Source organism: Trichogramma pretiosum, unplaced genomic scaffold (assembly GCF_000599845.2).
Source record: "Trichogramma pretiosum strain Unisexual culture from Peru unplaced genomic scaffold, Tpre_2.0 scaffold11, whole genome shotgun sequence".
NCBI classification, from domain to species: domain Eukaryota; kingdom Metazoa; phylum Arthropoda; class Insecta; order Hymenoptera; family Trichogrammatidae; genus Trichogramma; species Trichogramma pretiosum.
This window is the reverse complement of record NW_019641702.1, coordinates 1,262,849-1,289,310: the sequence shown is the minus strand read 5'-3', so window position 1 is coordinate 1,289,310 and position 26,462 is coordinate 1,262,849. Positions and strand designations below refer to the sequence as shown.

Below are 26,462 nucleotides of genomic sequence, written 5' to 3'. Positions count from 1 at the left end.
CTAAGATACCACGATAAAGCTAACACTTTAAGGAGGACCTTTTTTAAGAAAAAAATGTTAAAATACATGAAAAAATGTATCATATTTATGACATAATATGCATCATTTTGCATTTTAAGTGGAAGTGTAAAGTCCAAGAGGGCTTACAAGGCAAACGCGAAGTTTATGAAACTAATGTTGTAAACTACTTACCACCTAAACATGTCAACCGTAATACTCCTTATATACAGTAGATGCCGCTTATAAGAATCACGATGGGACCAGACATTTTGATTCGTATAAACGGCTGATTCAATTAAAAGATGCAGTAAGAAATGGTAAATACGCGTTAGCTTCAGCTTGCTGTCCATGAGGTTTGCAAAAAACAATATTTTCTCTTCGAAGCAATCGAGAAAACCAACCATCGGTGACTTTAAAATCTGATTTTCCCAATTTTTCTGCGAAAGAAGCTGCTTTCATTTTCATAATAGGGCCATTGATGGGCACATTTTTGTTACGCACTTCAACGAACCATTTTTTAAGAATTTTCTCAACATCTTCGTCTTTTCCACACCTTTTTCTTTTACGATTTAAACTTCCGTTTTCAATGTTAGCCGCTTCTAGGTCATGACGATTTTTCAAAATCCTATTGAGTTGCGTCTGTGAAACTTCTAATTTTGCTGCTGCTTCACGTTGACTGCACTTTTCGAGCAAGTCGTACTGTTTTAGTAACTCTTTCTTCTGGAGCAACGTTAAATCTTTTCTAGGCATGGTGAATTTCGAATTTTATATTTGTTTACTTGATGACGGTTCAATATCGTTTGATTCGTATAAACGGGTTTTGATTCCATTATACTGAAATCGGAACTTTTAATTAACATGTAAAAGTATAGAGGGAAATCGGGACCAAGCGTTTTGATTCGTATAAACGGCGGATTCGATTAAGCGAGATTCATATAAGCGGCATTTACTGTATTTTCTTCCTTTAATCACATTCACTTCAATTTGCCTTGAATAATAGCTTAAAATATTTATTAAAGATAATTATCGTGTAATTTAAGTATGATAGTGTGTGCAAACATGCTACATTATAGAAAATCGTATTATTTCTAAAAACGGAGGCTAAAAATTTATATGATTTTACTTTTACATTGAATGAAGATATTCGTGTTATTGTTAATTGTTTTGACTTCAGTTATATTATATATATCGTATGTCAAATAAATATTGTTACTTCGATCTCCTAAATTCGTAGAAAGAACTTTTATTGAAGACTTGAAACTATTAACAGGCAAAACAATAGTAAAATATGTCTGATTATGGAAAGACAAAAAAGACAAAAGTTTTGCAGATTTTCTCATTCAATAATAAATTTGATTTTACAACACTTCCTAAAGCTCAATAATATAACACGACAACTTTCACGAACAAACAGATATTAATGCTGTCACATACGATAAGGCTGTTTTTATTATCTGAAAAATGTAATTAAGTTACCATTTTAGCCAAAAATACACTATTCTTTTTACTTACAATTCCAGCAGTCTCCAAATTTAAGGTAATCTGCGGGCCGATTCTCATGCGACTAGGAATCGCTGACCTAATCATCATAATTAACAATAACTTTCTCGCTTTGACAGGATATTCATACCACCAACTGCAGTAGCTATAGCGCGAGTATAAGTTCATATTTGTTTTTTTATTAAAATTTTTGTAGAAAAATTTTGAAGCCATTTGGAAAATGATAATTTTCAAACACACCTTCGGTGATCTTAAATTAGTAATTCTACTAATGATTTTAAATAATTAATCAAATAAAAAATTTTTTGTGGGTTTAAAAAATATCATTTGATATCAGATTTTGCATTCTGTAAACGCGTTTAAATACGCACCATTTGAAATAAATATCCTCGCTCGCATCGATTAATAATTGGCCAGGATGACTTATGATTAGAACGACCACAATAATCATCAGAAATGCAATCATCATACGTAAAGAACTTGTTGGGTCGTAGGATATTTCTACAACTGCCTTTACGAGAAAATTAAAAATTAAATCATTGATTTATATAATTTTAACAAGTATAAATTATATTTACCATTGATCCTGATATACTTATAATCATAGCAAATCCTATCATTACTATAAATAACTTTGTCGCTGCTATGTCATTAAGACAATCGCATAATCTGAAAATTAACATTATAAATTGAATTATTTATTATGCTGAGCAAAGCGAAGTCATTGTTGCATGAACTCCCGTGATTTTGCAAGGGTTTTTTGTAGACACGGTAATATGAGTACTGCTGAATCGATCTTTTTGAAAATTTAGGAAGTTGATAAGGGAAGCTAGACAAAGATCTGATGACATTCATAATCTCGATTGCTGAACCCTTTATGCACTTTTATGCATTTTAAATGCATTTTTTCAAAATTATGGGAATTTGCTCAAATTTAATGGGATTTTTTCGATTAATCTGTCGGGGACCTTAAATATGATTGTCGTTGCATTGTTTTTTTCGTTTATGCATTAAAATATAATTTTATGCAGTTTTAATGCATTTTTTTTATAATTTGTTAGAATTAGATCAAATCTAATAGGAATTTTTTTTATAATCCGTTTGAAAGCTTAACTATGATTCTTGTCGCAAAAAAATACACTTTTTTGCAGTTTCAATGAATTTTTTCCCACAATGGCGAGAATTCTGTCAAATTTGACAGGAATTCTTTGATGATCCCTTTGGTAGATGAAACATAATTTTGATAGTGAACATTGTACTGATGACAATTATATTATAAATCGTGTTTCAGTTAACGTTGTACTAATGATAATTATACAAGTGGCAACTCGAGTTGTAGAATGCTGAGCAATTTCAATAAACTGAACATTCGTGATGAATCATCACGAAATAATATCATCACTGTTGATACAAAATCATTAAATTTTTACAATAACTTTACAAAAACCCTTATGTAATCGTTTTCTGGCGCTTGTATGAAAGTTTATGTATTAGTCAATGGGTGCAGTTATGCGCTGAAAAAAATAACCATACTGCGTCATGAAAAATGTGTGGCTTGGCTCAAGAAAAACAAAAACTCTTAAGACAGGCTAAAATTTAGCCTGACACAGTGCAATAGTGACCGCATATCTATGCGGCAATGACTCTTCAATGAGCCATCCCAACTTCGTGTGTCCGCACTTCGAGGTTCTCGTGCACGAATCAAGCATAAAAGTCGAGAAGATGAAGCATTTTACTTCGAAAATTACGAATATGTTGTCTTCCATCGCTGTCGGAGCACCTTGGGCTCAGGTCGGCAGTCGTCTACGTCTTTTATGAGACTTTTACTTAAAAATGAACGGAAATTGTTCGTTTGCAATTGATACGATTTTTTCCGGCCTTGAGAAGTTCTTGCTTTTACATAGATTCATGTAAAATTTAATGTTCAATCAAAAAAGAACGTAAAAATTTGGGCGAAAAATCAACTTTAAGAATTTTTTTCAGACTGTTGCGGGGAATTTTTATCTTGAAAACCATTGAATTTATGAAAAATAGTTTATAAAACAAAAAACGTCTTAGAATTGATTGAGGAACAATCTCAAATTTTTTCAGAAATTTTGAAGCGCGATTTTCTGATTTCCGGAAAATTTGTTGAGAGAAATTTCCCAAAATCATCTCAAAAATTCTGAAAATATTTGAGAATGTTCCTTGATCAATTCTAAAAATTTTCTGTTTTTTTTCTTTTTTTTTACTTTTTATTTTTACATTTAACTCTTGAGCACTGATAAATAAAAACATCATCCACTGCAACCGAGCAGACGGCATCCAGGCAGCAGCAATGCGCGGCCTAGTAGAGATTTGTGCGAGTCCAAGATCGATTTACAGGTTAACGTAATCTTTGACTGTTGACACACACACCCACATATGCATTTTTTGCTGTATGATGATTAGAACACGGTGAGAACTTCGGAGTGCGAACACGAAGTTGTGATGGCCCATTGTAGAGTCATTGCCGCACAGATACGCGGTCACTTTTGTACTGTGTCAGGCTACATTTTAGCCTGTCTCAAGATTTTTTATATTTTATAAGCCATGCAACACCTTTTTCATGACGCAGTATGTTTATTTTTTTTCAGTGTGGTTTTGTGGCAGAACAAGGGATCATGGCACAAGCCGAAGGCGAATCTCAGTTCGTGCAAATTTTAAATAATTAAAAATGCAAATCCAAGTAACCCTAAGTAACCCAATCGAACCCGCTCGTGTAGTTATGAAATAATTATGCAAGCAAACCAAGTAGCCTTAGTAATCCAGCTTATGCCATATTTAAGAAATCAATGCCGCAAATAAAAGTAACCCCAAGTTACCGAATCAACTCCACACCACGAGCAGTTTGCAAATAGTAATATGCAAACTTTTATAACTCAAGTAACTCAGCTCATGCGGTTTCTAAATTAACTGGTAATTCTAAAGTAAACAGGTAATAAATAGTTATTTATTACAAAATTTTACCGCACGCCAGTGTCCAAAAACGCTTAATGCGCACTAAAAAGTGTGCGCAAACTGACTTTTTTCGCCTTTTATTACATAAAAATTTGCGCTCAGCATACTGCAACCAGAGTTGCCGCTAGTTATATTTTCTGGGCACAGTTATTGGATCTAAAAAAAATTTTTTAAATATTGGTAAGATAGGATCTTTTTAGCTTTAAAGTAATGTTCTTTTTTTTTTATTTTTTAGCTCTCAAGTAATGTTTATTTGAACTTAAATATTAGAATTTATTTAAAATCTCACTGAAGGCATTTATGGTGTCTTTTAACGAGCGTTTGAATACTGCTAACTATGTATTTTTCATTTTCTTCATCCGTATGAGTTTCTCTCGATAAAGGTTTGAGGTTTTCCTAAGCGAATCTAAAACGAAAAAGAATATACTACTTAAAAGAAAGTTCAGAAATAATTTTTTATTTTTTATCCAATATAATTGTAAATTCCTATAATGTACGACAAGCAATTTGTGAAAGCCAAGTCCATAGAGCAAATGATTATCCCGATAAGCGAAATCATGTACAATGCGTAAATGCACATTTCATAAAAATAATCGTCTTGATTAATGAACAACTCCACATGGATGCATAAGGCCCGCTCGTAAGTTTGATTACCCGGCATGAAGTGATTCAATAAGGATGGGAGAAATATCGGTGCCATGCCGAATAGCAGAAATAAAGGTACAAGTACCCCTACAATGAACAAAAAGGCTGTGCTTGTACTTTTAAATTTTATTTTTACTTACCAAAGTGCACAAGGATTAGGCGAGATCCTTGTTGTACGACATTTAAAATAATCCGTCTCTCATCCGTCTTGTTCTTTACATACTCTCTGTCGTACGTGATTATCATACTGACTTTATGTATCTTTATACAAATCAATCATATTACTCCAATCATTTGCATTTACGATTGGTTTTAATAATTTTAATAATTACCAAGTAATCGGATGATGCACATTGGACGTAAAATATTAAAACTCCTATCACAGTTATAAATTGAAATATTATCTCAGCTAATAAAGGGGCATTTAAGATTTCTTTTTGCATTTCCGTGTAAACTCGTAGAAGCTGAAAAAAATTTTTCAGTAACTCGCAATGAATAAAAATATTAGTTTTTCGATTACATTGGGCAAGTTACCGTAATCACAGCAGAAAATATGAAGCTCGAACTTATTACCGTTCTGCCAATTATTTTGATGGTTCTACTTTGAATGGGGCTTAAAAATGTGAGTCTCAAAAATATATTGAGCCAATAATTGAAATCCCCTTTGCGGAAAAGTTCATTGAGACGTTGATCCATACTACTGGATGCTGATTTGCGATGGTTGGAGAAAAACTGATTTTCTTTTAGAGTAAGCTTTTATCGAATTACACCTATTGGAGACATACTTTCAACTGTAATAATTGTTTAACATTAGGTGCTTTTTGCTTTAATCGAACGCAAAAAAGGACTTAAAAATTAATATTTCTTGCATGTGGCGCAGGTGCATGCATTGATAGAATAACTTATGTGTTCTATACGCGGAAACGGCGAATGAGTAAACCGCACACAGCATCGTGAAACCGTCACTCAAACCACCGTATCGCTGTTAACTAACCGTGATCGTGTGCGTAGCGAGCACACCATAACGTGCAAATCGCCCTTCACGATGCTCGAGTAAGCCTCGCCATCAATCAGAATGGGCCCTACTCGAATTATGATGAGACGATACTTGATATCGATGTTCCTAAACTCGAGAACGTGCGAGTATCTGCGAATGGATTGTCGAGTATAAGGAGCGCCCGTTCGCCGTTTCAGTATATATGTTACCGGCAAAACCCGCTTTTAGACAAAAGTGACTTTTGCCTAGGCAAAAACAGAAATGCCTAAGATTTTAAGACATACCTGCAAAAATATATGAACTTCCTAAATCGTAAACATTGCCCGCAATGCTTACAATTTTTTAGGCAAACCCCGCAATGCCTAAACAATTTTAGGAATTACTGTGAGCTAATAATTTTAAGTAAAAAATTAATGTTCAGTGAAAAAATACGCATTTATTTGAATACAGAAGTTTTGTAATGCATTCAGAACTACAAATTTCGTCAAATCGTCCTGGTATACCATTATCCACTTAAACCCATCGACAGTTGATGATTGACAGTCAATTAAGTCTACCTGGCATCTACTATTCATTTCTGAATGCAAAATTGGTTTGGATACCAGCCCCTTCCTTCTCTTTATTTTTTTCTGGTGACAGACTTCACACATTTTCAAGTATAACTCAATCAATTCTCTTGTAACGTTGGCATACTTGATCGATGTTTCTTCCGAAAGCCTATCGCGCCCACCATGTCTGGTCGCAATATGTGCGGCTTGAATGATATCAAAGACATCTTCAAGCGGTACATAGTATTTAATGCTACTACCTGGTTTGATCTTGGCGATAAGTCGGTATTTATAACATTTATAATGTTTTTCTTCGTTAGCCTCGGCGACAAACTGATTTTTCCAATTATCGATTTCAATCTCCATTTTTACTTTATTTTAAGTTAAGTAACTAGTGAGAGTATAAGCTTGTATCCATATTGGGTTATAAACAAAACTAACAAATAAGTCCAGCTTAGATGCTGACTAATCGTATACTAACGTGTTAATGTTTACAGTAATGCCTAAAATTGTTCAGGCATTGCGGGCTTTACCTAAGAAATGTAGGAATTTCCTATACTTTTGTAGGCATTACGGTTTTTGCCTAAATACTTAGGCAATTCTGTTTTTGCCTAAAAGCGGGTTTTGCCGGTAACATATACACTTGTCGAATTGAGTGAAATCGCGACATTCCTTTATCAATTATTAATTATTTTTGTTTAAAAAAACGAAATTAATCTCTGTTTTTTTCTTAATTGGCAGAACTCAAGCGTATTGATGATTAAAAATTAATAACCTATTGCACTGACAAATGAAAAAAAAAAATTTTCATAGAATAAAAAATGGGTATTTTACATAAGCACTCATGTTCAGTAATTGCGACTATTTTAATGTTAAACCTTGGCGACCAAAATTTTTGCGGTCAAATCAGAGTTTAAAAAATGGGTCTATACTCTCAACCTTTTTACAGTTCAGTCGTTATCAGAACGTAGCGAGCCTTACACCTAACAAATGATTTATTTGTACTACATCAAACTAGTTTTATCATTCCTTAATGTCTTCAGAATTTTGCATTCATCTTTGTGAAGCTCCAGATTGAGCTGAGGCCCCAATCGAAAACTTGAAGCAGTCAAATTTATTAAAATTTGACAAGGAATTCAAAGAAAAATTTTTAAATTTTTTTACCGTAACCATCGGATTCTAGGAACCCTTTTTTGTTAAAAATAGCATTGTTCGGCTCTATAAGCTATCGCCATCGATTAAAAAATCTGAAAAAATTTGAGGTTACGTATTTTGATGAAAAAAACAAGAAAAAAATTTTTCCAGATTTTTCAAGGCTCCGTATCGTCCTAAAACAATTATTTTCGTCAAATAAAGGGTTTTTGGCTTCAAAATTTACTTTCACTTTTATGAAAAAATTTGAAAAAATTTGAAAAAATTTAAGGTTACTATTTTTAATGAAATAAAGAAGTGGGAAAATTTTTGAAAAGGTTATTGCATCCTATCACCGTATCTGGACTTTTGAAATTTTTAATAATTTTTCCTGAAGACCTGAAGTACTCAAAAAATCTGGAAAGTTTCAAGGTTGTTTGGATTGTTGAAAAGTACCTTCATGAATTTTTTCAGATTTTTTAATTGCTTTAGGGCTTCAGAAAAAATATAGATAGAAAATGGACGTTTATAGGGGAGGAGGGGGGCTAGGAGGGGGGGGGTTTCAAAATTATAGTTTTGGCCCTTTTTTATCATGTACTATAACATACCAAAAGTGCGTCAATCAAGATCGGTGACATACGTGCGGACGAAAATTTAAAAAAGTATTATTTTGACCCATATATATTATATGTCAAATAAATGTTGTTACATCAATCTTCTAAAATCGTAAAAAGAACTTTTATTGAAGACTTGAAATTATTAACAGGCAAAACAATAGTAAAATGTGTCAGTTTATAGGGAGACAAAAAAGACAAAAGTTTTGCAAATTTTCTCATTCAATAATAAATTTGATTTTACAATACTTCCCAAAGCTCAAAAATATAACACGACAACTTTCACGAACAAACAGATATTAATGCTGTCACATACGATAAGGCTGTTTTTATTATCTGAAAAATGTAATAAAGTTACCATTTTAGTCAAAAATACATTATTCTTTTTACTTACAATTCCAGCAGTCTCCAAATTTAAGGTAATTTGCGGGCCGATTCTCATGCGACTAGGAATCGCTGACCTAATCATCATAGTTAACAATAACTTTCTCGCTTTGACAGGATATTCATACCACCAACTGCAGTAACTATAGAAAAATTTGAAGTCATTTGGAAAATGATAATTTTCAAACACACTTTCGGTGATCTTAAATTAGTAATTCTACTAATGATTTTAAATAATTAATCAAATAAAAAATCTTTTGTCGGTTTAAAAAATATCATTTGATATCAGATTTGGCATTCTGTTAACGCATTTAAATACGCACCACTTGAAATAAATGGCCTTGCTCGCATCGATTAATAACTGGCCAGGATGACTTATGATTAGAACGATCACAATAATCAGCACAAATGCAATCATCATACGTAAAGAACTTGTTGGGTCGTAGGATATTTCTACAACTGCCTTTACGAGAAAATTAAAAATTAAGTCATTGATTTATATAATTTTAACAAGTATAAATTATATTTACCATTGATCCTGATATACTTAAAACCATAGCAAATCCTATCATAACTATAAATAATTTTGTCGCAGCTATGTCATTAAGACAATCGGCTAATCTGAAAATTAACATTATAAATTTAATTATTTACTACATTTTCTAGGCACGGTTATTGGATCCAAAAAATTTTTTTAAATATGGTAAGATAGGATCTTTTTTAGCTCTAAATTAATGTTCTTTTTTTCCCACTGTAGCCTAAAATGCGCAACTTTGTCGCTAATTTTAGGTGTAGGACAAAATAGCATCATCAACTAGTGCAGGTATGGTTTTTAACAAAACTCGTTACAGCACTAGCCTTCGGCTCATGCTATAATCCCTCGTTTTGCTAAAAAACCATAGCTGCACCCGTTAAGGGGACCGACCTGTGTTAAAAGCTTAAATTCAGCTTCAGCTAAAAATAGCTATACGAATCGAAATAGTGGACATTTTTTTTTTGTGAAAGTAAAATAAGTTCATTCTACACCAGATTGACCAAAAACAACTTCTACCCAAGCTCTGAAATACCAATTACATCACTTTTTTCATAAGACGAAATATTGTGTTATAAATCACTTGCCGCATGATCTTGAAAAGAGTTTTTCATCAATATTGATCTATGGGGTCTCAAAATCTTCAGAAAAGTACTCTCGTCCACCTAAGCGGAGCAGAATTTTGAAAAATTGCATACAACTTTATATACACGTCAAAATGTGCCAATTTTTGAGAAAATTAGTTTTTCATCAACACTAGAAGCCATATTAAAGCTCTTGGAAGAAAAACAAACTTTTTTTTTCAAATTCTGCTCCGCTTAAGTGGATGAGGGTACTTTTCTGAAGATTTTGAGACCGCATAGATCAATATTGATGAAAAGCTCACGTCAGAATCGCGTGGCAAGTGAATCCTATTATAATATTTAGTATTATGAAAAAATAAGCGTAATTGGCATTTCAGAGCTTGGATAGAAGTTTTTTTTGGTCAATCAGGTGTCTAATAAACATATTTTACGATCACAAAAAAAAAATTTCCACTATTTCGATTTATATAGCTATTTTTTGAATTTAAACTTTTAACACAGGTCGGTCCCCTTAAGAAACATACTATTTTTCCATTTTTTTCATTTTTTAGCTCTCAAGTAATGTTCATTTCAACTTAAATTTTAGAATTTATTTAAAATCTAACTCTAGGCATTTATGGTGTCTTTTAACGAGCGTTTGAATACTGCGAACTATGTATTCTTCATTTTCTTCTTCCGTATGAGTTTCCCTCGATAAAGGTTTGAGGTTTTCCAAAGCGAATCTAAAACGAAAAAGAATATACTACTTAAAAGAAAGTTCAGAAAGAATTTTTCATTTTTACCCAATATAATCGTAAATTCCTATAATGTACGACAAGCAATTTGTGAAAGCCAAGTCCATAGAGCAAATGATTATCGAGACAAGCGACAGCATGTACAATGCAAAAATGCTCAGTACATAAAAATAGTCATCCTGATTAATGAACAACTCCACATGGATGCATAAGGCCCGCTCGTAAGTTTGATTACCCGGCATGAAGTGATTCAATAAGGATGGGAGAATTAACGGTGCCATGCCGAATAGCAGCAATGAAGGTATAAGTACCCCTGCAATGAACAAAAATGCTAAGCTTGTACTTTTAAATTTCATTTTTACTTACCAAAGTGCACAATGATTAGGCGAGATCCTTGTTGTACGACATTTAAAATAATCCGTCTCTCATCCGTCTTGTCCTTTACATACTCTTTGTCGTACGTGATTATCATACTGACTTTATGTATCTTTATACAAATCAATCATATTACTCCAATCATTTGCATTTACCATTGGTTTTAATAATTGTAATAATTACCAAGTAATCGGATGATGCACATTGGACGTAAAATATTAAAACTCCTATCACAGTTATAAATTGAAATATTATCTCAGCTAATAAAGGGGCATTTAAGATTTCTTTTTGCAGTTCCGTGTAAACTCGTAGAAGCTGAAAAAAATTTTTCAGTAGGTCGCATTCAATAAAAATATTAGTTTTTCGATTACATTGGGCAAGTTACCGTAATCACAGCAGAAAATATGAAGCTCGAACTTATTACGGTTCTGCCGATTATTTTGACGGTTCTACTTTGAATGGGGCTCAAAAATGTGACTCGCAGAAATAAATTGAGCCAATAATTGAAATCGCCTTTGAGGAAAAGTTCATTGAGACGTTGATCCATACTATTGGATGCCGATTTGTGATGATTGAAGAAAAACTGATTTTCCTGTACCGTAACTTTTCATCGAAATACACCCATTGGAGACATACTTTCAACTGTAATAATTGTTTTACATTAGGTGCGTTTTGCTTTAATCGAACGTACAAAGGACTTAAAAATTAATATTTCTTGCTCGTGGCGTACGTGTATGCATTGATAGACTTACTTATGTGTTCTATATATACTCGTCGAATTGAGTGAAATCGCGACATTCCTTTATCAATTATTAATTATTTTTGTTTAAAAAAACGAAATCAATCATTACTTTTTTTTACTCAATCGGCAGAACCTAATCGTATTGATGATTTAAAATTAGTAACCTATTGCACTGACAAATGAAAAAAAAAAATTTTCATAGAATAAAAAATGGGTATTTTACATAAGCATTCATGTTCAGTAATTGCGACTCTTTTAATGTTAAACCTTGACGACCAAAATTTTTGCGGTCAAATCAGAGTTTAAAAAATGGGTCTATACTCTCAACCTCTTAACAATTCAGTCGTTATCAGAACGTAGGGAGCCTTACACCTAACGAATGATTAATATGTACTATATTATACGAAAATGAATAAGCCTGAGTATAGATATGATAAAGTTTTTGTTTTTATTGAAAAATTTCGTGAAAAAATTTGTTTTCTCTTCTATCTAATTAAATGATAAATGATAACAATTAAATTTGTAAATATACATGTTGAATATTCCTAATCTTTTTGAAATCTAATCATTAATATAATGGTCTTGAAATTCAAAGATACTCTAATGGTACACAGAATACGTAGCAACAGACGTGGTAAATTGAAAAACTCGCATACCTTACAAGATTAAAATGATACATACTACATCGAATGACTTTTTTTATCATCTGAAATTTCTCGCGGTTGTCAGGGAGATCGACTTTCTCCATTGTAAATACATCGATGCGCGCATATCTCAAAATTATCGCTAGAGTTTGTCATGTCTTAAATCATATGTACACGGAAAAATGCCAACGACTACGTGCGCCTTTTAATATATCGATCTGATACGCGCCCATTCTTGGGGATAGTTCTGCTGCATGAATCTGATCAAATTTTCGGCTGCCTGCTTCTCGAACGGATTGCAACTGCTGCAGTTGTTGTGAAGAACGTCGGGAAGTCGTCCTAGAGAGAGAGGAGAAAGAAGAAAATCGAATTTTAATCATAACGCATAGATTGAGGCAGCAGCTAAAAAATAATATTGCCATTTATATCGAATCCAGCGAAGTGTAATTGAATGAACGTTTAATTGGCGCATTGGAAGCGTGCGAAGTTCATCAAAATCCGATTACAGCGAATACACGATTGTGCGATAAATCTTGCACGAAGCGCAGCGCGCGCGGAAACTCAAATTATTATATTAAATTAAAATCGGCGGATTTCGTGCACTTACTTATTATAAGCTTGCCAATGGGGTCGCAGGGGCCGTTGCGCGTTATGCAGCTGATTTGTCTCTCGACGAAGGCCCGATTCTGCAGCATGCTGTCGATTGCGCTTTGAGCGCTGGCCCTCGACGATAGGGCCACGAGAGCCACCAAAACGAGGAGAAAGCAATACGAGCACTTGGTCGACATCGTCGGTCTTTTCTTTGGTGTTGTGTTCTGACGACTGGAAGGCCAAGCACATGGATCTTGGCTTTAATATTCTCGGCTGCGCCGCGTTTTTTTTTGTTCGAGATAGGACTCCACATAGCTTATCTCGCGGCGCGCTATATAGGTTTTTCATTGTATCAAGCGCACCGCTAGGCACGAGCTATTTAATAGAATAATGATGAAATTATACAGTTGACGCGAATCTAATAATTGCAGAATTTCGTAGCGCGCTATAGTGGCGCATAATGAGTCACAATTATTGAGTAATAATGCTTATAATATACACGCTCGTCGTTTGTGGTATTTCAGCTCGGTTAAACGAGAGAGCTGAGCACATTTTCACGAATAAAAGTGAGAGAGGCTGGCCAAATTGTTAACTAGAGGGTACTGTACCGAGCCAGAGTCCTTGTCGTTTTTAATGCTTAGTTAGAGTTTTAAAGGTCGAAGAACTCAGGCCCGCGGCATGATTCAATATGTTCATCTTGATCGTCATTGACTACGTTTTTGGAAAGTTCAATTAATCGCCCAAAAATAAATTAGCTAGTTCTTTTTATTGTTTCGATAATGATTGAATTATTTTCATGAGTACAAATGAAATTTATAATCAATTAGTGAACAGTGTCTTTTAATTCAATTTCATCATTTTCTTTTCGAATAAATTATGCAAAGGGAAAACTTTATTTTTATGAATAAAAAACTACTAAAAATAAAAATTCCATTCTAATAAATAATCTAATACATTGCGATTATTCGTTCCCATTCTGCCGCGTGCTCTCGCTCCATGAAGCTTCGGAGCGTCTGCGAAGCTTGTCTCTCGAACGACGAGCAACTGTTGCAGTCGTTGTGAAGGACTTCTGGTAACCGTTCTGAAAATAAATTATTTTACAAAAATCATTAATCGAGACCTCATATTACGCCGATTTAGATTTAATAAAAAAAAAACAATAATAACGATTGGCAGGCGTGACTAATGGCGTATTCGCGAGTAAATTTCATTGCACTGCAACACCGTGGAATATGAGTCACCATTATTGAGTAATACTTAATGTTTGTAGTTTTAGCGTCGAGTGGATGCGTGCCTTACTCCGAGAGATGCACACGTTTTCGCGAATAAACGGAGGAAGATGACAAAGTTTTCAAAGGATGATTTTAGAGGCCACTGCGAGATTCTTCGTGCTTAACTCATGGTTAAGGATGTAGTACAGCCGAGAGACGTTACTTTTGGACGTTGATATCGGCTACGAATTCATTTGCACGACGTCGCGGTGTCAAAATTGGCACGTCACGATCATCATTGATAATTACAAGAGAATATTCTACCTCGCGCAATTATACAAATTTACCGTGTATCTATTAGTTGATTACATTCAATAATAAGCAATAATTTTATTACGGCAAAATTGTGTTTCTCTCTAAAGAGATGAAACAATGTGTCGATGCGCGGTAATGATCAGCGATGAATGCAAGGGCCATTAATTACCGGTTAGTCAAGTGAAAAAATGTTTGAACTTGTAGTCAAAATCGAAATTACTGGAAAATTGATTATTAGGTCGTCAACTTTTTAGTAATTGAGCCACTTACTTATGATTAATTTGCCGACGAAATCGCAATATCCCTCGTTCAGGATGCACTTGATCTTTTTGTCGACGAGAGCCTTGTTTTTCAACATATTCTCAACGATACGTTGAGAATTTGCGGCACCGATGACTGCCATCAAAGCTAAGGCTAACAGGAGAACGGCTTTCGTCGACATTTTTGCGATCGTTGCTGTGATTGAAAAAAAAAATTGGCACTGCTACACCATGAAATTCTCGATAGAATCTGTAGCAGCGATAACGGACTACAATGGCATTTATACAGCAGTTTTTTTTTATCTTAATCCGCCGATATATTCGCTCGATTGCAAATGTAAAGTTAGAAGCGGGAGAATAATCCAACACGATCACAGTTTTACGATTGCACGACGGTCGCGTAGCGAAATGTAGGTTGTGGAACGAAAATCGTGAATCAGACGAAGTTATACATAGGAAATTTTCGTAAATTCGATGTAAGAAATATCAAAAATGAATCTAAATGTACTCATTGAGACGCGAAAATTCGCACTTACCAGAAACAAATCTAAAGTAAACATTAGTTATCTAATTATAATAAAGAAATCGTAAAAAAATATTTTTTGCACGCTTGAATTGGCTTAGAGATTACCTAGTTTCAATGTGTACTTTCGTACAAAACACGTTGCTAAAAAAATACTAAGTAAACAAAAAGAAACTCGGTTAATTTCATCGACGCGATAAATTCTCATTAATATACATATTAGTTTACCCACATCAACATTGCGAAATTTCATAAAATATAGTCAATCGCTGCAAAATCAAAGCAAAGCCTTGAAGTTTTTTCAGAGGTTGCTTCTATATTTTCGCGCCTTTTCTCAGACATAGGCGTCTGCTCCGATATGGCCGTCAAGTTCTAAGATCGCGAACCAAAACAAAGTTGCGATTGTTGTCATTTAGTATTGATAGCAGGGTAGACAGATTTTTTAACCTCTTCATAGTGGTGACAAAATTAGTACAAATTTTCACGACTTCATGAAGAAGAAATTTCCCTTTCTTGTCTTTTTTAAAAGAAAAAAAGATTTCTCTTTTTTTCGACATGATCGTTAGGTTAAAATTGTTTCAATTATAAGTTTAGCAAAGAGAAACCAATTAAGAATCATGGAAGAAGAAAGTGAAAAGAACTCCTCTTTTTCCTTCAATTTGGATGAATTCGACTGCAGTAATGCATCAACAGACTCTGACCGTACTGAGTTACAAATTGATATATCAGAAGTGGAGGATTTTAACACAGGAGAAAAAAGAAGAAAAAAGATTAATGAAAATGAAACTTCTTTTTTGAATGAAATGGAAGAAGAAATTGAACGACAACTAGATGCAAAAGCAGCCAAGACAAATTTAACAGCAACAAATGTTAAAAACATACTCAAACATGTCATATCAAATGAACATGTCATGGCAATGGTACATAAAAGACTTAATAAAGAAGATGGTGTTGTCTTTGAGCCTTACTTAACTAGGGCTAAAGTTAAGTAAGTACTAAAATTGTACTATTGTAGAATGAGTAAACAATTTTTGAATGAACATTTTATTATTTCATTGTATATATTTTAGACAATTAACAAAAGAACAACCTGATCTTCCTTGGGTTATGACACCAGCAAAAAATACAAAATCTGATGTACAAGTATTCATTGAAGATGAGCTAACTCATTCAGATGAATCATCAGATGAAGAATACAACCCTGACCAAGATCAAGTACATAGTGATGATGAAAAAGATGTGGAAAATTCTGTTGGAAGTGATATAGATTCCCAACCACCTACGCCTGTTACCCCTGTTGATGTATCAAATTTATCAGAAGTAGTAGAAACACCCGAAATTCAATATGATAAGGAAGGTATTTTTAAAATACCAAAGTATGTAACCCCATATTATATATATATCTATATATACTTCCAATTTTTTTTTTTATTAATTTGAAAATAAATTATTTGTTGTAGTACCCCTTATGATCCTACAGAAGATGAAAGTGTGGGACATCGAACTCGTTCTAAACTTTGTCTTAGTGAAACTCCGTTAGAAATTCTTGAACAAGAACTTAAATGTCCTGATGCGACAGAAGATTTGTATTACACAGACTGGGATCCAGAAGATGAATACATTGATTTTTTAAAAACTTTATATTATCTACCAATAGTCACTAACAACGAAGATGATGGAGATGATCCTGTAGCAGATCCTGAATATAATGCATTCGAAGACGAAAACTTAGAAATGAGTATATATCATTCTTTTTATTATACTCATTAATCAAATTCAGATTTAACTATTAAATAATTTTTGTAGCTGACGCTGAAGAGCTGAGAGAAGATAAGGCTGTTAAAATACCAAAAAAAGAATTGAACTCTCTTATTGAAGAGCTAAGTGATTTACTTGATAGTTCTGAAATGCAAAATGAAGAGAATCAAACTCAAGAACAAAAAGGATCTCATAAAAAAAAGATGCCAGATGTTCCATTCAATACTATGGAATTTGATGTTCCCATGTCTCCACTCACATATTCACCATCAAATATTTTCACAAATATTTCACCTACTCACACTTTACTAAATAGTAGTTTACATTTAGCTGAAAAATCAGTTGAATCTTCAATAAATTTTTCTATAGTGGATAATAACAACACATCTACATATTTATTAGAATCAAATGAAACTTCTGTGAGTATACTTATTTTATTATTAGTAATTTTATTACTAAACTGATTGAATCACATGAAAATTGTAATTCAAAAGTTTACAACAACAAATTTTCTACTCTCACAATGTGTCTCCTTAACTTGTTATGGTACTAATTATTAAATTAAAAAAGCAAAATTACTGATGATTCAATTAAATTTTTATTTTTCAGTCCAATCCTATGGTTAGCCTTATACCTGTATTAGCCGCACCTGTATTGCCTGAACTTGTAAATCCTATGCAACGAAAATTAATATCCATTCAAATGTCTCAGCACGTTCAATTATTAGCTCAACAATTTGTTTTAAACTACAAACATTTAAAATGGCATCAAAAATCGTTGATATCAAGGGAAAATTTACAAAGCTTAAAGTAATAGTTCATAAGTATTAACTTATCTTACAATTAAAAATGAATTGATACATTAATATTTGAACGAAAATTTCAGAACACTAGCTGGAAATAAAAATTCATTATTACTAGCCGATAATTTGGATGATGCTTTAAAGTTGGTTTCCGATTGGGAAAAAAAACTGGAAGATGAAAATTTTGCTTCGGAATATTCACATTTTTTACAGCAGGAATCAAAAATTGAATATGATTATTTTACAACAAGGAGAAAATATAGACCGAGATTTCATCCTGAACTCATACGTTTAATGGCTAATAGTAAAGCATTAATGCATCCCAAACTCTTGCCAGAAATATTTCCAATAACAATAATTCCTAGATGTGCTAGAGTATATTCTACATCAGAAGAATGGTAAAAATATATGATAAATTATCTTTGAGTATAAAATATATAATTTCACTTGGGAAATTTTACATACATTTGTTTCAGCCTTATAGCACTGGGATTAGAACAATTTATACCATACGTAAAATCATTGTCAAAGAAATTTAGTGACAAAAGACATATTTTTGCTGACGCTGTAATTTTAATACAAAAATATTTATTCCCAATTGTTAATTGCATATCTCTTCTATCTTTTATAAAACGACGTAAATGCAGCACGGTACCTGATAATCCTATAAAGGTAAAAAACAGTTTTTTCGTATTTTATTCAAATATTTAATGGAATATGCATTGGACTAGTTCTAATTTGAAATGCAGGATTATTTTATTCATGGAAAAACTCCTGAAGTGGTTCACAAAGTATTTGAAGAATACAAATTACTATCGCCGCTCGAAACCCCACCAGAACTGCTCGAGCCACCCTGGTGTGATTTCATCGAAAAAGTGAGTGAAAACAAACTTCGTTATCTTTAATTATCTTACAAACGATTTTTTTTTAATTTCTAGTTAAAAGAGGGTGAATTGGAAAAATTCATTTTCAATAAGTCTTCTCGCAAATCTTCAAAAAGTCCGCCGAAGAAAAAAAACAAAAAAAGAATGCAGAAAAACAAACATTCATATCTGACATCGGTCGACAACTTTGAAATTAATCCAAATCACGAGCTTCGCAATCCTGTAGTAAACGTGTTTAATATGCCGACTCTCAATACGCCGTTCAAAGTAGCTAATAACACGAGTACTCCTCTCAATGATGAAATCAACAATACTCCAGTCACAGCGGAAAATGTTGATTCAGGGGTCACGAACGATACTGAAAACGAACCAGTCAACGATGAGTCTGTTGCAGAAAGTATGAGAACCGATGAGGAGCCAGCTCCACAACTCCGAATACCTACGCCACGATTAGCAAAGATTCGAAGTGTGCAGAATATGAAACGCTTGGCTCAGAGCGTATCTTCGAGAAATTCCAGTACAAGAAATAACACTGAGTCTGAGAGCAAGGACGACGAGGATTCTTCGTCTTTTTCCAATAAAGGAGTAGGTTTTGCACATTTTTAAGTTGATTGAATGAAAGTGCTTAAACGATTAACGCATTTTTTCAGGACAACGAAGACGAAATCGCAGAACTAATGTTAGCTAGTACAACTATTAAAAAGAGCACTGCCAATCGTAAAAAAAATAAGCAAGCCAGAGAATTGGAAAATTTCAAAAAATTTGTAGAAGCTGAAAACAACATCAATGAAGATGAACGATCGACAAGTAATTTTTCAAAGGAATTTAGTTTAACTCAATTATGTTAACTTTATAACTCAAATTATAATTATAATTTTTAGAGCTTGCGACGTCGTTTATTCAAAAGTGTCATTTAGTACTGGAGCCGAAAGATCCAGAGCTTTTTAAAGCGATCATGAATTTGTTTCAAGAATTTGAAACGAAGGCAGAGAAAATAAAGCCACAGTCGCCAACAAACAACGCTAGTAGCAGTGACGATACAGCAGCACAGACTGAATTAACTTGTGACGATCTGTCAATAAATTTGTACAAAGATATCTGTGAAAAACTGGTCGATTATCCAGAATTATGCTCGGATTTTTTGCTATTTCTGTCACCGCAACAAGCCGCGCAGATCGACAAATCCGTCGAGTACATCATGATGCAAAAAATGAGAAATTTTATAAGTATAGCGCAGATGTATTTCGTGAAGCAGCCTTCGAGAATATCAAAGCTCATGCAAGCCATAAATCAATTGGCTGTGGACCCGAATATCAACCTAGAAATGGCTCAATCTATCATGGGCACAGCTTTAAAGGGCCACGACTTGATCATGGATTTGTTTCTGCAGTGTCTACCTACGGGTAAGCCTCCCGAAAGTTTGTTTGCCGATGATATGTTCGAGCAATTGGTTTGCCCAGTAGGACCTCCGGACAAAAACAAGCCTTACGATCCAGACGCTCCCGAACTCTATGAGACACTCGAACTACCGGCTTCCACGGTTCAGGAGGATCCTTATGGTGGCGATGGTTGCAAATGCGAGTGCCATAACTTAGACGACGAGACTAAGACCAAGACGATGAATGATCACTGCGCCATTTGTGGCATAAGGGTAAAAATTAATCACTTTTTTCTATGAAATTTCAATTTAATTAAAAAACTTATTTTTTTAAAGAAAAATCGTTAATTGTAATATGTTTGCAGTTTTTAAATGGTCGAATGTATATGCAGACTTCGGGAGGTCTGAGACCGGCGAAAATAACTTTTCCTGGTGCTGACGCGGAGAGACTCGAAAACATTAGTCGCGTATCGATAAACGCCATTGATTGTAGTACATTACCGGTAGTCCCACCAGCTCGTAAACGTCGGAAAACGACAAAACAAACTGATCCCATTCCGGATGATCAGTTGACCGTAGCCGGGAAAGCTTCGTCGAAAAATTCACCACAAAAAAACGAAGAGGCTGGACCCTCTGTTTCGGGTAATAAACAAACGAGAAGAGCAGCAACTTCTGTCAAGTCTATGCCAAAAATATCGCTGGATAACACTCCCGCGAAAGATCCTGAAACTGAATCGCCGAAAAGCAGGCGAGAGAGGCGCCGATCTAAAAGACAAGCGGCAAAAGAAGACAAGGCCGAGGTTGAATCCGTTGAAAATCAACCTGAACCAACTGTCGAAACAATTGTGGTGACAGATGACACAAATATTTCGAGTAAATATAAATTTTAACAATTCATAAATTACTAGAAAAATGCACTTTCACATTATAATACTTTTGTATGAAAAATTAGCAGGAGCCAAGTTGAATGAATCTAGTCAAGACAGTGTAGAAGACGATGAAACCGTATTAAAATCTGCAGAAATAGAATTAGATAAAAGTAATGATAAAGTAGATGGTTCAAGTGATTCCGACAGTAGCGATGATGACTCCGATCTCACGAATAATCCATGGACAATGGAAGATGATAAAATACTTCTTGAAAGCATACAAAAAGACTACTCCCAAAAAACATTTGAAGCTGTAAGTTCAACTTTAAACAAAACTGTGGAACAGGTAATACTTCTAATTCGCTGTAGAGCTTATTTTGCACATGAGTGGTATTTTATGTTTAATAAAAAAAAATGTTTTCAGGTGAAAAAACGCTGCGATTATTTATTATCATTGTTAGAAAAAATGGCTAGTTGATGCTGGTTATTAGTTTGTACAAAGTTTATTTTAAATCAACTGATGTAAATAGTGATCAATGAAAAGATTTGGTTCATGTACAGTATTTCGACAACTTCATTGCTAATAACATTCGTTAATGTTTTTTTATTGTATTAAAATTTAGAAACATTATTTTTTTTATTTAATTATATTATGTATTTACAAGGCATTTATGCACTTTAATTGACGCAGTGCATAGTAATGCAGACTTACGATAAGCTAAACTGTAAAAAAATTATTGACAACGTTAAATTCTTACAATATAATTAACAATTATCTTACTATACACGTGAATGACTCTAAATTAATTAAATACCTGTATACTGAAAACACAAATGTAAAATATACATTGGCCATAAAAATAATTCTATCATTGTATAAATAAATTTATGCAAGTCAAATTATTAAGAATTAAGCATTCTGTTTTACATAATCGTTTAATTGATTTGACCTTTTTTGAATTTTTATCATGTTATATTTGTTTCCTGGAAAAATAAATTTTCAACATTCTAAATCTCAATACTTTAATAATTAGACTCGCCTAACTGTTTTAAAAACAAACAGAATTACATCAAGAGTATCATTTTCTTTACTTTTTACTTTAAAAAGAAAATGTTCGGAAAAATGTGTGAATAATCAAATTAAAAAGAATTTCTTCTATACGTTTATTTTGATGATAAACATAACCGAAGATTCTGATATCAAAGTATGTAGAATTTACTTAGTATTGCATAAAATTCATTTTTCTGAAAGATGTCATAAATTTTATCAAGCCTGTACTGCTATGTAGAAGAGAGAATTTCTGTCTTATTTGCATCATTATTTACAATCATAGCATGCATGAATTCCGCAGAGAAATGTGTCAATAATTATATTATTCTAATGAACACCTTATGAAAATATTATCAAATTTCATATATATATAATTAAAGATCTTACAAACCATAAAAAACGATCTATAAAATTTATTTAAAACACTTCCATGTCAAATTCTTCCCCTACGTCAAGAAAATCATCGCCATATTCTTGCAACTGCCTTGAATTTACAGGGTGAGAGTTTAGTTGTTCAGCATGATCAGGATCATCTGTAACAGGACTGGGAGGAGGGTTCGAAACAGTTCTTTCTGCATCCATGTCACTCCTGTCCCTGCTTTCACCTCGCCTCAAACGTGCTTCTTCTGCTATTCTTTTTGTACACAACTCTGCACGTGTTAGTAGAGCTGGTAAATCTTTATTTGACCCATCTATTAATATAATTTGTTTGTTATATTGACTATCTATTAAGACGTAGATAGTAAAGTCATTAAAGTATAGAGAAAACAATCTACTTACTTTCTAAAAATTGCATTAATTCTTGAGTTTCTTGTTTCCTGCGCGTAGCTGCAGACATTTTTTTCTGACCCGCAGTCTCTTTTCTATCTTGATAAAATATATCACGTATTTTGGGTTGTGGAATGTGATCATCATTTTTAACAAGGAAAAGATAAATCCCTCCTGCTGTCCTTCTTCTTGAACCATTCATTATTAACATGCCACCTTCTTCTTCAATCTTTTTTGTTTTTTCAAAAAATCCAATTGCCATTTCTTTTCCCAAAATTTCAACTACTCTCTCTGAATGAAAAAAAAAATTTTTCATTATAATGAATTTTTACAAAATTGTTTAATTTAAAGCCATTATATACTTACTTATTAGAGTATCTTTACTTTCTGAAAGTTTCTCTGCAATATCAGATGCTACTTCATCGTCTGTTGATTCTATCGTGACAATCAAATTTGGTAGTATCCTTGAAGAACCTTTAGGATCTTCTTCATCTTCTTCATGCCAATCCCTTTTACCTAGCCTCAATTTTACATTTTTCCTATCGTTACGCGTCCGCTTATTTGTCAATCTTGGAGCTGGTTCTTCATCTGAGGACTTCTCCTCGACGTCGAGACGACGCCCTAGCGTATAATCGTAACTCTCCACCTGTCTATCTGCAAACATATTCCTGGTAACGCCGCAAGTTACCAGGTCCTCCGCGAGAGATTCTTCCTGTACTTGATGGCACCAGACCTTAAATTTATCATTACTCATCGATCTGGGTCCTGGTCGCTTTTTGAAAGTTGCTTTGGGTCGTTTTGCCTTTTTATATCCTGTATCCGAATCTGAATCCGATTCAGAAGATGCGTAGACGTCCGATTCATCGCTGTAAGTAATATCAAATTGTTCGGCTTGAGGATTTGGTTGTTGATGTAATTGTGGCCTTTGTAGAACATTATACGTCCCAAATGGTTCGATAGGCTGAAAAAAATCGCAAGTAGATAAATGGATCAGTAACTGCGTATCTGTCAAGACTGGCTTTAAATGGGCTGGCCCTTCGAAGTTCGCGATAAAAACCAGAATTTCAATGGGAATTTTTAATTTCGATGTAATAATGGAACGATATTTCAAATACTAATGATGCAATCAAGAAATTCATGAATTTAAGAAAATGTCATCGAATGCGTAAAAACAAATTAGTGCAATAGTACGAGGTTATGATCGTAAAATGGTGCAGTTAAATTATTATGTACTTACCTCGTCGTCATCGACAAGTTCACCGTCTTCCAGCTCTAAATTTTCCGTCTCCATGATTGATTCAAATAAATTAATTGCTCAAAAAATTACGGGTTGTCTGCCAATGATCACGACGAATAACGTATCTATGTTAATTTGCCGTAAAAACGCTTTTACTGACTCCTACTGCACCCATATCGACTCTGTAGTACTACTTGGTCCCACTACTGCTGCTGCAGCAGCCGCTTCGATCTGCATTACCCAACCATCTATCGGCTGACAATGTCATGGAACGAATCATGTCAGGTATAAAATAATTGCGCGTAGGTGTAAAATATTCCAAAAATCGATAGGAAAACAATTGCGCATCATCTTGTTATAAATTAATTGTAACATATAAATAAGTAACTGGATGCAATGAAAAATTATCAGATCTTAATTTTCAGTACAACTAATCAAACGTCAGTTGACGCGTAGCATTGAAATATGGCTTAACATTATCCAAATTACAACTAAACGATTTCATTTTAAAAAATTGAGGCGCCTTCAGAGTTATTTTATCTAAAAACCCACTAATTGCGCATGAATTGTAATGCACTGCCCAATGACACAATTGTTATTGCAGGAGGGCATGTCAGGGGGTGTGTACATTAGGGTGGAACGAAAATTCAAGTATCATAATTATATCATAACTGGTCTATGATAAAATCACAGATTTAATACTTGAATTTTCAGTAAAACTTCAAACCCCTTTGCGCCTAGCTCGTAGCTTTCCCCCTTTTTCGTATGGTAGTAACGTTAGAAAAAGATCGGTGTCAAATGTGTTTTTTCGTTCCGCCCTAATGTATGAAACTTTTTTTGCAAGTACGTTCTGAAAGAAAAAAGGGTAACTTTTCTAATGAATACTTACATTAAAGCAAAAAAATGCGAATCAACTAGTTATCAGCCATCTTAACTTACTGAGCCATCAATGATTCTGAACTTAGGACTCGATTACATTTTTATTTTCGAGCACTGAAAGTATAAAAAATGAATATGCTTGTTTCGAAATGTATGACGAACCTTTCTGTTATTCTTAAAAATTAAATTGCACCGTTTGAATAAATATTAACAAAGATTACAGGTTATTTGACAATTTTATCGGGTAGCCCAGTTATTGGGACCAGGGTATAAGAGTTATGAATCGTATAAAAAAGTGATTCAATAGTTAATAAGTGGAGCTATAAATTTTTTTCTGAAAGAATAATATAAATAGAAATGGAAAAAAATTTCATTCCTTCTAAATTTTATTATTATGTTTATTTTTATTTATTAAAATAATAGCTCACAGTGGCCCACAACTAGGGGGTGACCTATAACTGGCTATACTTTACTCTATACACATTAAACAATTAGATACTTTTCATAAAGTATAAAAGTAACAAACATGTAGATGCAAACACAGATATTTACAAAAATTACAGAATTTGAAGGGTACATGTCAAAGCGCAGCAAATTTCAATCATAGCTAACACACAAAATGGTAATATTCAAACTGAGTAAAAGCTTATTTACAAAAATTTCACAAAACTATCTTATAAATTACGCAGTGGAGCTGAAAAAAGTGCTATGATAGTACTTGGTCCTATAATAGTACTATTATAGTGCTAATATAGTACTATAACAGTACATTATGAAACAGTGTCATAATTGGCTACTTATGCCACGTGTACAATATAATGTTTTATAGCACTGTGCTAAGTTCACATTTATGCCCCCTATTCCGAGTTATAAGTCGCACCAATCAAACTCGCTGCGCTCGACCTAACGTAGTGGTGAAATGGAGGGAAAAAACAAAAGGACATAATAAAAGCAAGGACAGTAAAAGGAATAGCGAAGCAGAAGATATTATCAAAAGAATGAGAATGAGGTGGCACTTTTAATTTTGCTAGTAAGCTTATACGTCGCCACCACGAGGTTTGACCCGAAGCCGCCAAGCAAATACGCCACAAATCCTCGTTCTTCAGCTCCCCGATGATTATTTCACTGCAGAGGATTGGCAATCGGTAGTGTGTGAGCTCCAAGAAAGAATCTAGGGCCCATCGACGGAAAAATCTTCTCGATACTTTATGGCACAGATGCAAAGCACAAACATTATGATGACTTTCGGCCGGGAGCTCGAACAATATTTCCGAGCGCGCAAAGTCAAAGTAGTCCTTGTATGTGAGTCGTTTCAGCGCCTCTTCGGGTCGTAACTGGATAAGGTCGAAGAGCGACAGACTTCCCAATGACTTTCCGGCTTTACTCGCGATCTCCTCTTCCTCGTTATTATCTTCATTGTTATCATCATAATTACCCACATATTGATCGTAAAGCCGCACACCTGGACTCAACCTTATCTCTTTTGCTTTATTCTTGAATTCCTTGTCACTATGCAAACATTTTTCA

At 33.8% G+C, this 26,462-nt stretch overlaps 4 protein-coding genes across 6 annotated transcripts; 1 reads left to right on the top strand and 3 right to left on the bottom strand.

Moving 5' to 3' along the window:
* Positions 1-2,653: 2,653 nt before the first annotated feature.
* LOC106653861 (ejaculatory bulb-specific protein 3) lies at positions 2,654-13,220 on the bottom strand. The gene is made up of 3 exons (XM_014373454.2): positions 13,017-13,220; positions 12,635-12,748; positions 2,654-2,718 (listed from the first exon to the last, which is right to left on the bottom strand). Exons 1-3 carry the CDS (start codon positions 13,195-13,197, stop codon positions 2,654-2,656), a joined length of 360 nt encoding a protein of 119 aa, XP_014228940.2. The 5' UTR covers positions 13,198-13,220.
* Positions 13,221-13,947: 727 nt separating this feature from the next.
* LOC106653818 (putative odorant-binding protein A10) lies at positions 13,948-14,969 on the bottom strand. Its single transcript, XM_014373397.2, has 2 exons — positions 14,797-14,969; positions 13,948-14,081 (listed from the first exon to the last, which is right to left on the bottom strand). Exons 1-2 carry the CDS (start codon positions 14,966-14,968, stop codon positions 13,948-13,950), a joined length of 306 nt encoding a protein of 101 aa, XP_014228883.1. The 5' UTR covers position 14,969.
* Positions 14,970-15,750: 781 nt separating this feature from the next.
* On the top strand, positions 15,751-21,543 carry LOC106653915 (GON-4-like protein). 3 transcript variants are annotated; one of them, XM_014373577.2, is made up of 15 exons: positions 15,751-16,297; positions 16,380-16,685; positions 16,770-17,047; positions 17,116-17,486; positions 17,677-17,876; positions 17,953-18,267; positions 18,346-18,541; positions 18,619-18,744; positions 18,808-19,338; positions 19,404-19,560; positions 19,635-20,156; positions 20,217-20,404; positions 20,497-21,004; positions 21,084-21,346; positions 21,425-21,543. In XM_014373577.2, the coding sequence occupies exons 1-15, from the start codon at positions 15,927-15,929 to the stop codon at positions 21,476-21,478; spliced, it is 4,386 nt and encodes a 1,461-aa protein (XP_014229063.1). In that variant the 5' UTR covers positions 15,751-15,926; the 3' UTR covers positions 21,479-21,543. The 3 variants fall into 3 exon arrangements, with proteins under 3 accessions (XP_014229063.1, XP_014229062.1, XP_014229061.1); XM_014373576.2 differs by having other exon boundaries at positions 19,635-20,404; positions 21,087-21,346; XM_014373575.2 differs by having other exon boundaries at positions 19,635-20,404.
* On the bottom strand, positions 21,488-24,248 carry LOC106653916 (phosphorylated adapter RNA export protein). The gene is made up of 4 exons (XM_014373578.2): positions 24,057-24,248; positions 23,186-23,780; positions 22,832-23,110; positions 21,488-22,743 (listed from the first exon to the last, which is right to left on the bottom strand). The coding sequence occupies exons 1-4, from the start codon at positions 24,108-24,110 to the stop codon at positions 22,469-22,471; spliced, it is 1,203 nt and encodes a 400-aa protein (XP_014229064.1). The 5' UTR covers positions 24,111-24,248; the 3' UTR covers positions 21,488-22,468.
* Between the last annotated feature and the right edge of the window lie 2,214 nt (positions 24,249-26,462).